Source organism: Rhipicephalus microplus, chromosome 5 (genome assembly GCF_043290135.1).
Source record: "Rhipicephalus microplus isolate Deutch F79 chromosome 5, USDA_Rmic, whole genome shotgun sequence".
Taxonomy (NCBI): Eukaryota; Metazoa; Arthropoda; class Arachnida; order Ixodida; family Ixodidae; genus Rhipicephalus; species Rhipicephalus microplus.
The window spans coordinates 152938894-152950990 of NC_134704.1; the positions used below are offsets into that span (position 1 = coordinate 152938894).

Consider the following 12097-nt stretch of genomic DNA (forward strand, 5'->3'; position numbering starts at 1 on the left):
GTATGTCTCATAAGACTGTCATCTCAAATTCATAAATACTCTGCGAAGCCCATATTTTTTTACAGACCATTGCTTGGTCACCCTTTCTTAGAGTCCTCACCATTTTTCTAAGGTTCCTCTATGCTAGGTCCTACGGAAGCTTATCGTACAGTTGCTGCGCAAAAATTTTTCTGCAAAAAATAGTCGGAGAATCGTTACAAGAGGTAAAGCAGTGCCGACAGCTGACAATATTGCGATGACGTCGAACCCGCCTCAAGGAACACTCAAGGAACGTCGCGAACGCCACCTACGCCACATGAGCTATTATAAAATTATTTGAACACTGCCTGATGAAAGAACATGTGTTTGGTCTTCACAATGCGAAGAAGCTGGCGCGAGAACAACAATGCGGGCCCAAAATGTTTGTAGAATCATGGTTAACCCATAGTAAGAAATCTGCATGCAGTAGTAATCGTGACCCTCAGTCAAATGTTTACCCTAAAACGTCAGTGCGTTGTATTGTCTCAGCAGACACCAGTTGTGGTCTGATGAATCCCCAGTCTAGGTGGCGAAACGTCTATGTTTTCTAGTTTTTTTCTCTTGAGGAAAGCCAATGATCAGTTGGAAACAGTTACTCGTTTCGCCAAGCGTATGGCGATACAGACAGAACTTACCGAATATACTTGTCTCTCCAATACCGGGCATCCTCGTTTTAAAACTATCTCCTTAGTGAAATCATTTACAGAATTCCGAAAAGAAAAGCCGGTTTTCTTCATAGCAGTCTGCGTATTTTTATTGCTAAAGTAATGCATGTCGTTGAGCTAGTTGGTTTATCGATTTTGAAGACACGCTTGAATTGTGTGAATGAGACAACACGTTAAAAACACACAACAGATGTACAGTGCGTGCACTTAGTGTGTGTGTGTGTGTGTGTGTGTGTGCATGCGCGCACGCGCCTGCGTTTGTGTAAGTAGGTTTGTGTTCTATGTTTTAACGTCTTGTCTCCTTCGCCCAGTGTAAACATGTCTTTGAAGTTCTTGAGACGAGTCGTACTCCAGGATTTTCTAAATCTTGTTGTCAAAGCTGCTGACATAAACTTCTTTAGGTTTATACATTATTTACCTTCAGTAAAGTACAATAGTGTCAGATAAAAATTGGTGTTTGGAAAATCGGCCTTCAGAAGTTAACGACATGTCCAATAGCCTTTTAAAGTGATCTTTTGCTCCTTGAGTTCGTTTTATCAAAGGGTCTTTTTGGTGAAAATTGTTTTGTTCTGAGGTACGTGGACTGTCGATATACAAGATCGAAAACCAAATTGTGCTCTATTTACTTCCGCCTGGCACCATTCAATTTTTGAAGCAGTGTCTTATAATTCTTAACAAAAGACCAGAAGAAGTCATAGAAAAACGTATCTTGCCAAGCTGATAATTGTGATAGTGCTCTGTGTAGGCAAAATTGAGACTGAAACTGACTTCTTTGAAGATCTCCTTGCTGTAAGTAAAGATCTCCTTGCTATAAGTGTATTGCCCTTGTACCTTGTTCATTAGGACTTGGTAAACATGTCAACACCACATGCGAAGCATTTGTTTGCCGACTAAAATTACGTTTACTGCTTTTCCATCCATCCATCCATCCATCCATCCATCCATCCATCCATCCATCCATCCATCCACCCATCCATCCATCCATCCATCCATCCATCCATCCATCCATCCATCCATCCATCTCAAGCACCTACAGCTTGAAGGTCTCGTGGACCTCTCCTTAATAATAATATTTGGCACTTTACGTCTCAAAAGCGCGATATGATTATTGGAAGCGCTGTAATAGAGGGGTCCGAAAATCTCCGCCATCTGGGTTTTTTTAACGTGCAGCAGCAAAGCATAACACACAGGCCTCCAGGGTTTCACTTCTATCAAACCAGTGACCTTTGGATCGAACCCGCGACCATGAAGTCAGTATAGATGACCGCTATACCCACTGCTTCACCGCAGCAGAGCGTGACCCTTCCTTATCCTGATAAAAAGAAAAATCGGCAGAGGAGGACTTTGATTTATGGCGAACAAGATTTATGACGTAGAACAACGCCACTTCTCTGTTGCTTGCGCCATGAAAGCTTATCGCTGTGAACAGCGGCCCGTTCTTTGCCGGTGAACGCCTTATATGAAGGTCAGTTACACAATCGCGTCGAAGGAAATGCAGTAGCAAAGTTGGCAGTGTGGTAGGCAGGGGTAAGATCTATCAGATATTTACCCTGGCTTTCTGCGTAGTAATAATGCATCCGACCACGGAACCACTACGTAGCAAGACACTGCTTCAAAAAAAAAAAGAAAACTTCCTTTCCTTCCGCAGCTTGAGGTGAGTTTCAAGTAACTATTGTGCGCATCTGAATCAAAGTACACATTTGAAATGAATTCTCTGAATGTTTTAGACGTAATAGTCTTGTCGACAAGCTCACGTCAAGTGAGTCTGCATTGCTGGGCAGTCAGTTTCATTACGTTGTATTTGTTTATTTATTTATTTATTTATTTATTCAGAATACCCCTAAGGGCCCTCTCACAGGAGGGTACTACATAGGGGGGGGGGGGGCTATAACACATACAGGTACATGAAATGATTAATAGAACCAGAAAACACGCAAACTAAACACCAAACAGCTACTAAATACATTAGAATAAATATAAGGTCAATATTCTTACCGCATAATCTTAAATAATCAGAAGAAATAATATGAGTCAAACAATAATAAAACTAAAAAAATATTTTAAAATTGAACTACACAAAGAAGGAAATAGAGTCACAAGAGTACAATAAAACGCAATCTAGCTTACTACAAACACACGCGCCATTAAGCATAAAGGAATGGCAACACCACCAAAAACACGTGTGAATAACTGAATTAGGCAAACACAGCAATAAATAACACGAACCATGAACATACGCAGTTTCTACAAAAAACACGGTTTGCAGAAAAAAGAAAAAAAGAGGGGGGAATACCGCAGAAGGTTCACACGCTTGCACTCATGTTTAGTAGGTTCTGAAATTCAGTGATATCGGTGACGGTTGCAATGTTTGAAGGTAAGTCATTCCACTCGGTTATTGTGCGCGGTATGAAGGATCTAGCATAATGAAAAGTGCGACAAGGGAAGCGTTCGATTTTAAAGGGATGATCGCGGCGCAGAAAGATGGCAGGGGGTGGCCTAAAGAAGTCCTCGTGAAGTGATGTGTGATGGTAGAGCTTATGAAGTAGTGATAAGTGAGCAATTTTACGGCGACGTGATAAAAGTTCCAGTTCGGCACGAAGTTTCAATGAAGTGACGCTGGTGTGACGTGGATAATCAGAAAAAAATAAAACGTACAGCACGGTTCTGCAGGACTTCGATGTTTTCAATAATGTAGTCTTGATCGGGATCCCAAATGGCTGAGGCGTATTCTATTTTAGGACGGATTAGGGTGATATAAGCCAGTTTACGCAAGTGCGAGGGGGTGTGTTTCAAATTACGTTTAAGGAACCCGAGTGAGCGATTTGCTGAAGCAAGGGTGACGTTAATGTGGTGATGCCATGACAGGTCAGACTGAATGTTAACCCCAAGGTATTTATAAGAAGTCGTAAGCTCCACTGAAGTATTATTTAGTAAGACGTTGGAATACGGGACGCTTTTTTAGTAAAACACATTAGCTTAGTCTTTGAAGGATTTAGTGTCATTTGCCATGCTGTGCACCACGAAGTTAAAGAGACAAGATCAGATTGTAGAGATTGTCGATCAGTTTCAGATGAAATGGAATGGTAAATGACACAATCGTCAGCGAAAAGCCTAACTTTAGAAATGACTGAGGAAGGTAAGTCGTTAATATAAATAAGAAAAAGCAAGGGACCAATCACACTTCCTTGGGGAACTCCAGATGAGACTTCAACAAAAGGAGAGTTAAAGTTATACAGACGTGAATTGTTTTCTACTGGAAAGAAAGGCTTGTAGCCAGGCGAGAACAAATGGGTGAATATTAAGCTGCCTAAGTTTTAGTAAGAGCCGATGGTGAGGGACACGATCAAATGCTTTTGGAAAATCAAGGAATATAGCGTCAGTTTGAATGCCGGCGTCCAATGATGAGTGCAAGTGATGGGTAAATCCCGCGAGTTGAGTTTCGCATGAATAGCCCTTGCGAAAACCATGCTGGTATTAAAGATGATATTGTGTTCCTCTAAATAGGAGATTACTTGGGAGTGTATAATGTGTTCCAAAAGTTTACATATGGTACTAGTTAAAGATATGGGTCTGTATTAAGCGGGGATGAGCGATCACCTGCTTTAAATAGTGGCACTACTTTTGCTATTCGCCAGTCGTGAGGAATGGTGCCTGATGATAACGATAGAGAAAAGATTGCTGCCAAAAAGCGATAGATACCTGAGAAGATATTTTTCAGTATTTTGTTATTGAAGCCAATATGATCGGATGCAGACGAAGTTTACAACTTTTCGAGTAAAGATATGATACCAGCTTCGTCAATTATTATTTCAGACATATCAATACCGGCAACTACATCTATGTTAGGGCATGAAGTAGTATCCTCAAGAGTAAAGACTGATAAGAATGTATCATTTAATAACTGAGCGAATTCGGATTCCGGAACAGGGCTTCCATCAGTATTAACGAGATTTACATCAGGTTGGTTACTAGGATTTATCGTGCGCCAAAAGCGCCTAGGATTATTTTTTAGAAGTGATGACAAATCATGGCTGAAGAAACGACGACGAGTAGTTTTTAAAAGGCGTTGGTATAACTTGTCACATGTTTTATAACGACACCATGAATCTGATAATCTGTTTTTGTCCGCTACTCTGAACAGTCGCTTTTTTTATTATTAAGTCGACGCAGTTGATTATTGAACCACGGAGCGACGTTGCTTGTTTTTATGGTAATGACTGGTATATATTGATCAATTAAGTTTGAAAGAGCATTTTTAAAAAGGTTCCAGTTATCTTCCATTGAACGCGACAAATGGGTATCTAAAAACTCTCCAGTGAAACTGGACAATTTGGCACTAATTTCATCAAAGTTGGCACGTTTGTAACACCTTATATGCTTGTTGGTAACTCTCCTTTCGTTGAGTGAACATATTAAGTTTCCTGTGATTATGTCATGATCAGAAAGACCATCCAGATGGCCTATATCAGTGAAAAGATCGGAATGAGAAGTTAAGAGTAAATCAAGAATGTTTGCGCACGTGGTCGAGCAACGTGTCGGTTTTTCGATAAGCTGGCACAACGAAAAGCCGAGACAGGAATTTAGAAATTCCTATGCCTGGGTGTCGGTGGATGAAACAGATAGCGTAGACCATTCAATATTTGGATAGTTGAAGTCACCGAAAAAGACAAGAACCGCATTGGAAAACCGCGTGCGTACTTCAACGACAACCCGATTAAATTCACTTTCGAACGTTGAATTCATGTCAGGAGGGCGATAAAAAACGCCAATAATTAAATCGGTAGAAACAAGCCTCAAAGAAACAAAAAGGCATTCAAGAAATGAAATAATAATAATGGGTAGAGCAATGAATTTTTTACAAATTGCAATGAGCACACCACCGCCTCTTCGATCTTTTCTATCACAGCGAAAAAAATTAAATTCTGCTTGACTGACAAGAATATTACTAACAAAAACAGTATCGTTGAGCCATGTTTCTGTTAGTGCGAAGATAGATGGCGAGCATGAGTCGATTAGCGAAGATAATTGATATGATTGATATGTGGGGTTTAACGTCCCAAAACCACTATATGATTATGAGAGACGCCGTAGTGGAGGGCTCCGGAAATTTAGACCACCTGGGGTTCTTTAACGTGCACCCAAATCTGAGCACACGGGCCTACAACATTTCCGCCTCCATGATTAGCGAAGATAGCTCAACACGTTTAGAAAGAACACTTCTGATATTAAAGTATAAAAAAGCGACCTTTCCATCTGGATGAGATGGTGCGGCTGCCTGTACTTTTGAAGGGGCACGTCATGTCGATGTGTCCTTTGCAGCGCGAGCGTCGACATGCACTGCGCAATTAGCATTTGTGTCCCAAATGTAAGTATCTTTGTTTAGGCACAGTTTGTCGAAAACAAGACGCACACGATCTCCTTCTTTCTTTACTGTTTTTGAAAATTGCAGCAACTTTCTGCGCTTGTCCCGCACAGCCTCAGAGTAGTCACGTGCAACACTGAGGGGCGTATTTTTAAGTTTGAAGCCTTTGCTCAGGATTGTTTCCACTTCTTTTTCATTGAATAGTTTAGCGATGATAGGGCGATTTTTCTCTGTGGAGAAGCGACCTATTTGGTGAGCTCTAGCTAGCGAGGAGATTGAAAAGTCAAGACGGTTCGTGCAAAAATCACGCACTAGGCGTTCAGACGTTTCCCACGTTTCAAACCGTTCCCCATCCTCAATTCCATAGAATATTACGTTTGACCTACGGGAACGATTCTCCAGGTCATCAATCTTGGCTTGAAGGTTTGAGATACCCTGGTTGTTTCCGCAGGCTCCCGTTGGCGAAACTGACTCCATTTTACTTTCAAGTACTTGAACACGTTTCGTCAATGAGTCCAAATCGGTCTTTAACTCGAAGTGGATTTGTAAAATCTTATTCACCGATTCAAGCACGCTTGCATTATTGGCCTCAAGACGTAAAACAGCTCCATGCACCATCTCCAACTTCTCTTCTTGCGCCTTAGTCATAGGACCGGGATTTGATTCAACATCGCCACTACGCATGAGAAGGAGCCAAAGGTACAGGGCAGTCGAACGTACACGCTTCAAAAAATTGGGTGGCCACGGCACTGCTAAAAAGCAGACATCATTGTCACGGTAACAACAAGATTCATAGTAACCAACCTGAGCAAACATGGTCAATGAGCGCTGCGCCGAAAAAGCAGCGCCGTGGCCCAAGCTGCCGTCGAAATGTGCGCTCTTACCAACTGCCGGGTTATCCGATGCTGTCCCATGTTGCCGGATGAAGGGAAGTGATGTGTCCAAACACGGCGGCGCAGCGAACAGCACATCCAAGGATAGGCCGCAGAAGCTCAGTGGTCCCTCCTTTTCGCCGGCTTGGGGCAAGACGACCCACTCAAGGGTAACGGGTGACAGCAGGCCGAGGGCATAGAGCAGCACCTGAGCAAACATGGTCAATGAGCGCTGCGCCGAAAAAGCAGCGCCGTGGCCCAAGCTGCCGTCGAAATGTGCGCTCTTATCAACTGCCGGGTTTTTATTTATTTATTTATTCAGTTACCCTCAAGGCCCGAGGGCATTACAGAGGGGAGTGGGTACATACATACATGTACAGCATACAAAGCAAAATACAACAACTGAAAAATTGCAATCATCACTTGCTACAGGGTTGAACTGAGGCTACGTACAAATGAAATTAGTGACGGCAGTTTTAAATAAAGCGGCATCTTTTATACCAACAATATCACAAGGAAGATGATTCCAACATACAGATGTTTTTGGCACAAATGAATCGTGAAAACACTTGGTGTGCGCTAAAGGAAGTCCTACTTTATGGCGATGATCAATGCGAGTGGAAACGTAAGTTGGTTGGGCCAATAATCTGCTTCTGAGTAACGGATTGGTGAAGTAAATTTTATGGAATATACACAGCCGAGCCACTTTCCTGCGAAGAGACAGTAGGGGTAATGCTAGTGTAGTTTTCATTGATGTGACACTCGAGGTGCGATGGTAATTTGAAAGGATGAAGCGCGCTGCCCGATTCTGCACTTGTTCTAATTCATAGATAAGCGAGTCATGACCAGGGTCCCAAACAGATGCTGCATATTCTAATCTGCTACGTACCAATACTTTGTAGAGTAAGAGTTTCAAGGAAACGGGTGCCTGATTAAAATTTCTTTATCCGATGCTGTCCCATGTTGCCGGATGAAGGGAAGTGATGTGAAGGGAAGTACTTACATATTAACGCGACAGTGGTCAAGAGCTAATTTTGTGGAAGTTCCAATGTCGGTGTCAGCTTCGTTGCTTGCAGTGAAAAATCATTATATTATGCGGAACGGAAAAATGTAGATGAATGCAAATAAAATAAATAAATATCGAAAAAATATTGGAGCAAAGCGGGGACTGAATAAAGGTTGTTTTGCTCCGAGTGGGAATCGAACCCGGTCGTTAACGTGGTATGCGGATGTTCTACGACACTTCATGGCCTCTTTTTTATTGAATGCCTGTTCATAGGCACGTACATTAAACTGCAAGCATACAGAAACAAGCAGGGAGAGTGCTACGGCATGGACACAAATTAAAATTCCCTAAAGGCTGCCAAGGGTTTTACCCTCGACAACCAATCGCGTGCAATATTCTAAAGTTCAACAAGTTCGGCTGCACAATGTCTTGGTTCTGCTTGTAAAAAGAGTGAAAAAAACTTCCTCTGCTTGGAAATGCAGTGAAAGTAGCTTTTATGCTTCACAAACACACGCGTCCTGTATGGATGCTTCACAATGCAGCGCGAAATATTGCAGCAATAATGCGTGGTACAAGCGTCTGTTGCCGAAGGGCGTCAGAATATATGATTGTCATAATGGCTCTGTGGTTGAAAGCCGGTACCCCAATACAAAGGGCACACACGCCACTGCGCCTATTCTTTTGAACCACGCATAGTGGGTGTAAAGTAAATTCGAATAGGTGTCATGCACCAAGTGCTTGATATACCTACTAAGGACAGGGTGTCGCTATCGCTTTCAACTCCGAAAGGCGTAACTTTAGGGTCTCCTAATTTTATTTATTTCCATGGCTAAATGAGCAGCAGTGAAGCGTTGCCTGATCCAAGAGGAATATGCCAATGACCCAGGCAAGTATGCACCTTATGGTATAGTAGCGTGCTCTTAGTTTGGATGAAACGGAAGGTAAAAGCTGACCCCAAGGTTCGACGAAAACTCATTAGCCGAGGGGGATTCATTGGAAAAAAATAAATTAGGAACTCGCCTTGTCCGAAAAAAAAGAAACATATGACTTATCGGGGCCGCTACGAGTCACTTTACACATTGAAGAGCATGCAAGAGGGGGTGGCTACTTACAGGATGGGCGGTGGAGAGTGCGCATGCATATCGCAGAAAGATTACCTTGCGTCCGGCTAATCTCATTTGTGGTCGTTTGAATTTGCAGTGATATTAAAAGTAGCCATGTCGATAAACACCTCTATGTCACAATTATGCTTACAGAATGTTCAAATGTTCAAATGATGATCTGCCAAGGCAACCAGTGCGATTAGACTTAGAATCACTGCACATTAAAACCATTAAAACGGCACAAACACGATTAACCGGACGCGGGGTAATATTCCCGAGATATACATGCACACTCTGCGCAACTTTGTCGCACCCTCTTGCATTCTCTTCATTGAATACACCTCTTGCATTCTCTTCATTGAATACAAGGATGCCGTAGTTGCCCAGAAGCGTCAGTATATCTTGATATTTGCCTGACAAGGTGAGTGCCTGTTTTATTTCTTCAATGAAGGATGAGCTTCGGCGCCATCAGCGGCCTTATTTATTTATTTATTTATTTATTTAGTACCCACAGCGCCAGAGGCATTACAGTGGGGGAGGGGTTTACAGTCAGTCTGGACAGTTCAATATTTTGTCATATATAAAGCGTGGAAAACGGTAATAGCAACAACAACAGCTACAGCAGATCGACAACATAAGTTATTCACAGCAGTATGCAGTATGTGTGAGAAACAAGAATACTACAAGGTTGAGTCACTTCAACAGGAAAAATAAGTGATTTGATATCGGAGTATAGCCACAATTCCCTTCTGCATACAGTGTGAGGACAAAAGAAAGAAGAACAAAAGATAAGAACAGTAATACATACAGTACGTCCTAAAAAGATCAAAGAAACAATCATTTCAGCAGGGCAAAAAACATCTCATTCGAAACTACGTTGACGATGTCAGCAGGTAACCTATTCCAGTCGTGGATTGTTTTTGGAAAGAAAGATTTCTTAAAAAGTTCCGTGCGGCATAGAACCTCTCTTACTTTTCGCTCATGGTCCATGCGTTGGGACCTATAGTTAGGCGGTATTATATATATGTCTCTCTGTATGTTAATCGTACCATAGTAAATGGAATGAAAAAGCTTCAGGCGCAGCTTTCTGCGTCGTTCTACCAGGGTATCCCATTTGAGTTCTTCCTTAGTTCTTGTTGCACTGAAATTAATTGTGTATTGACGGGACACGTACCTCGCACCGAGATTCTGAACTCTTTCAAGTTTAATAACGTCGCGCGCCATCGTAGGGTCCCACACTACACAAGCGTACTCGAGGACGGACCTCACGTACGTCTTGTAGAGTAGCTCACGTGTGGACTGACTGAATGCACCAGAGTTCCTGCGAATGAAGCCCAGCATTTTTCCCGCCTTTCCGGTTACGTAGTTAACCTGCTTCTGCCACGATAATTCTGGGGTATACCAAACACCTAAGTATTTAAATTCGGTTACTTTACCAATTACAATGTTATTCAGGGTGTAGCAGTCATTTAGAGGGTTCTTCTTTCGAGTGAATGTCATATTGACAGTTTTCGTGAGGTTTAGCTGCGTGCGCCACCTAGTGCACCATGTGCTAATTCGATCGAGGTCTTGTTGAATCAGGTTGAGGTCTTCCGTACCGTTAGTGATCCTATAAACCACACAGTCATCTGCAAACAGCCTCAACTGCGATGTCAAACCGTCGCCAATATCATTGATGTACAATAAGAACAGCAAAGGTCCCAGGACGGAGCCCTGGGGTACACCAGATGAAACGCTTTATGCCCGTGACCGAACCCCATTTACAACCACGAATTGCCGGCGTAACGTTAGATATTCTTTAATCCATGAGACAACCGCCGGATTTATTTTATATGTGAGCATCTTTTCAATGAGTAATGAATGGGGTACTGTGTCGAAAGCTTTCCTGAAATCGAGGAAAATACATTCAACCGCAAGCCGTTTATCTAATGCAGAAGCAATATCATTTGTGAATTCCAATAATTGGGTAACACAGGAAAAACCTTTACGAAATCCATGTTGGGCTGACGTAATCGCAGAATGAGTATTCAAGTGAGCTACAATACTCGTGAATAGAATGTGATCCATTATTTTACATGCAACGGATGTCAGCGATATCGGGCGGTAGTTTGAAACGTCGCTTCTAGGGCCGGACTTATGAATAGGGACCACAATACCTGCTTTCCAATCATCAGGAAGAGAAGCTTTGAGTAGTGACTTATCAAATATAACTTTCAAGTACTTTGCTATCGATTCAGCGCATGATTTAAGCAGGAAATTGGGTAAGTCGTCAGGACCACACGCTTTAGAAGAGTCGAGCCTTCGAAGCAACGATTCAATGCCGTGTGTACATATGACAACATCATCCATGTCGCTTATCGTTTCAAGTACCGGTGGGACGTCTTCAGAAGGCATTACTGCAGGAGTGAAGACGGAGCAGAAGTAGGCGTTAAAGCATTCTGCCTTGTCAGCGTCTTCGCGAACAATGACGTCACCAGACACGAGTGGAGGGATAGTTACAACATCCTTGCCATTCTGCTTCACGTGCTTCCAGAACACTTTCGGTTTATCTTTTAGTCTTGTTTGAATAGTTCCCGAATAACTGTCTTTGGCAATGCGTGTTGCTTCTTTAACTTCACGAGTTATTTCTTTCAGTTTTTTCTCTGTCTCTTTTGAAGGTTTTCTGCAATAAGCGCGATAAGTTCGTTGTCTTTTTTGTGTGAGCTGGCGCAAGGTTTTCGTAAACCAAGGCTTGCTTCTACCCTGTCTCGCCGTCAACACCCAAGTTGGGACGAACAGCTCACGTAATTCGAGTATTTTCTGCTTAAATAACCGCCACAGCACGTCCACACTCCTACACTCGGCTTCCGTTTCGAACACTACTAAATAAGCCTGGAATGCTTGATTTATACAATCGAAATTGGCTTTTTTATAATTGTACAGTTTTCTGTTAGCATGGTTTTTTGTTTTAACATAGGCCAGCGACATCGTCGACACGACAGCGTGATGGTCGCTTATGCCAGGAATCACAAGCGTTGACTGAACAAGTTCTGGTCGATTGGTAAGCAGAAGGTCTAAAATGTTGTTTCCCC

The 12097-nt window shown here is 42.4% G+C and overlaps 2 protein-coding genes across 5 annotated transcripts in view; one reads left to right on the forward strand and one right to left on the reverse strand.

Annotated features, from left to right (window-relative positions):
* The window catches only part of LOC142817979 (decapping and exoribonuclease protein-like), a 202764-nt gene extending 194862 nt beyond the window's left edge, over window positions 1-7902 (reverse strand). For both annotated transcript variants that reach the window (XM_075896084.1, XM_075896085.1), the window contains exon 1: window positions 6930-7902. In XM_075896084.1, the coding sequence (XP_075752199.1) occupies window positions 6930-7137 (208 nt within the window). In that variant the 5' untranslated portion in view covers window positions 7138-7902. The remainder of the gene's footprint in view (window positions 1-6929) is intronic.
* Window positions 1-12097, forward strand: part of LOC119174158 (uncharacterized) — a 158385-nt gene that overhangs the window by 24790 nt on the left and 121498 nt on the right. The gene's annotated exons all lie outside the window — the stretch shown is intronic.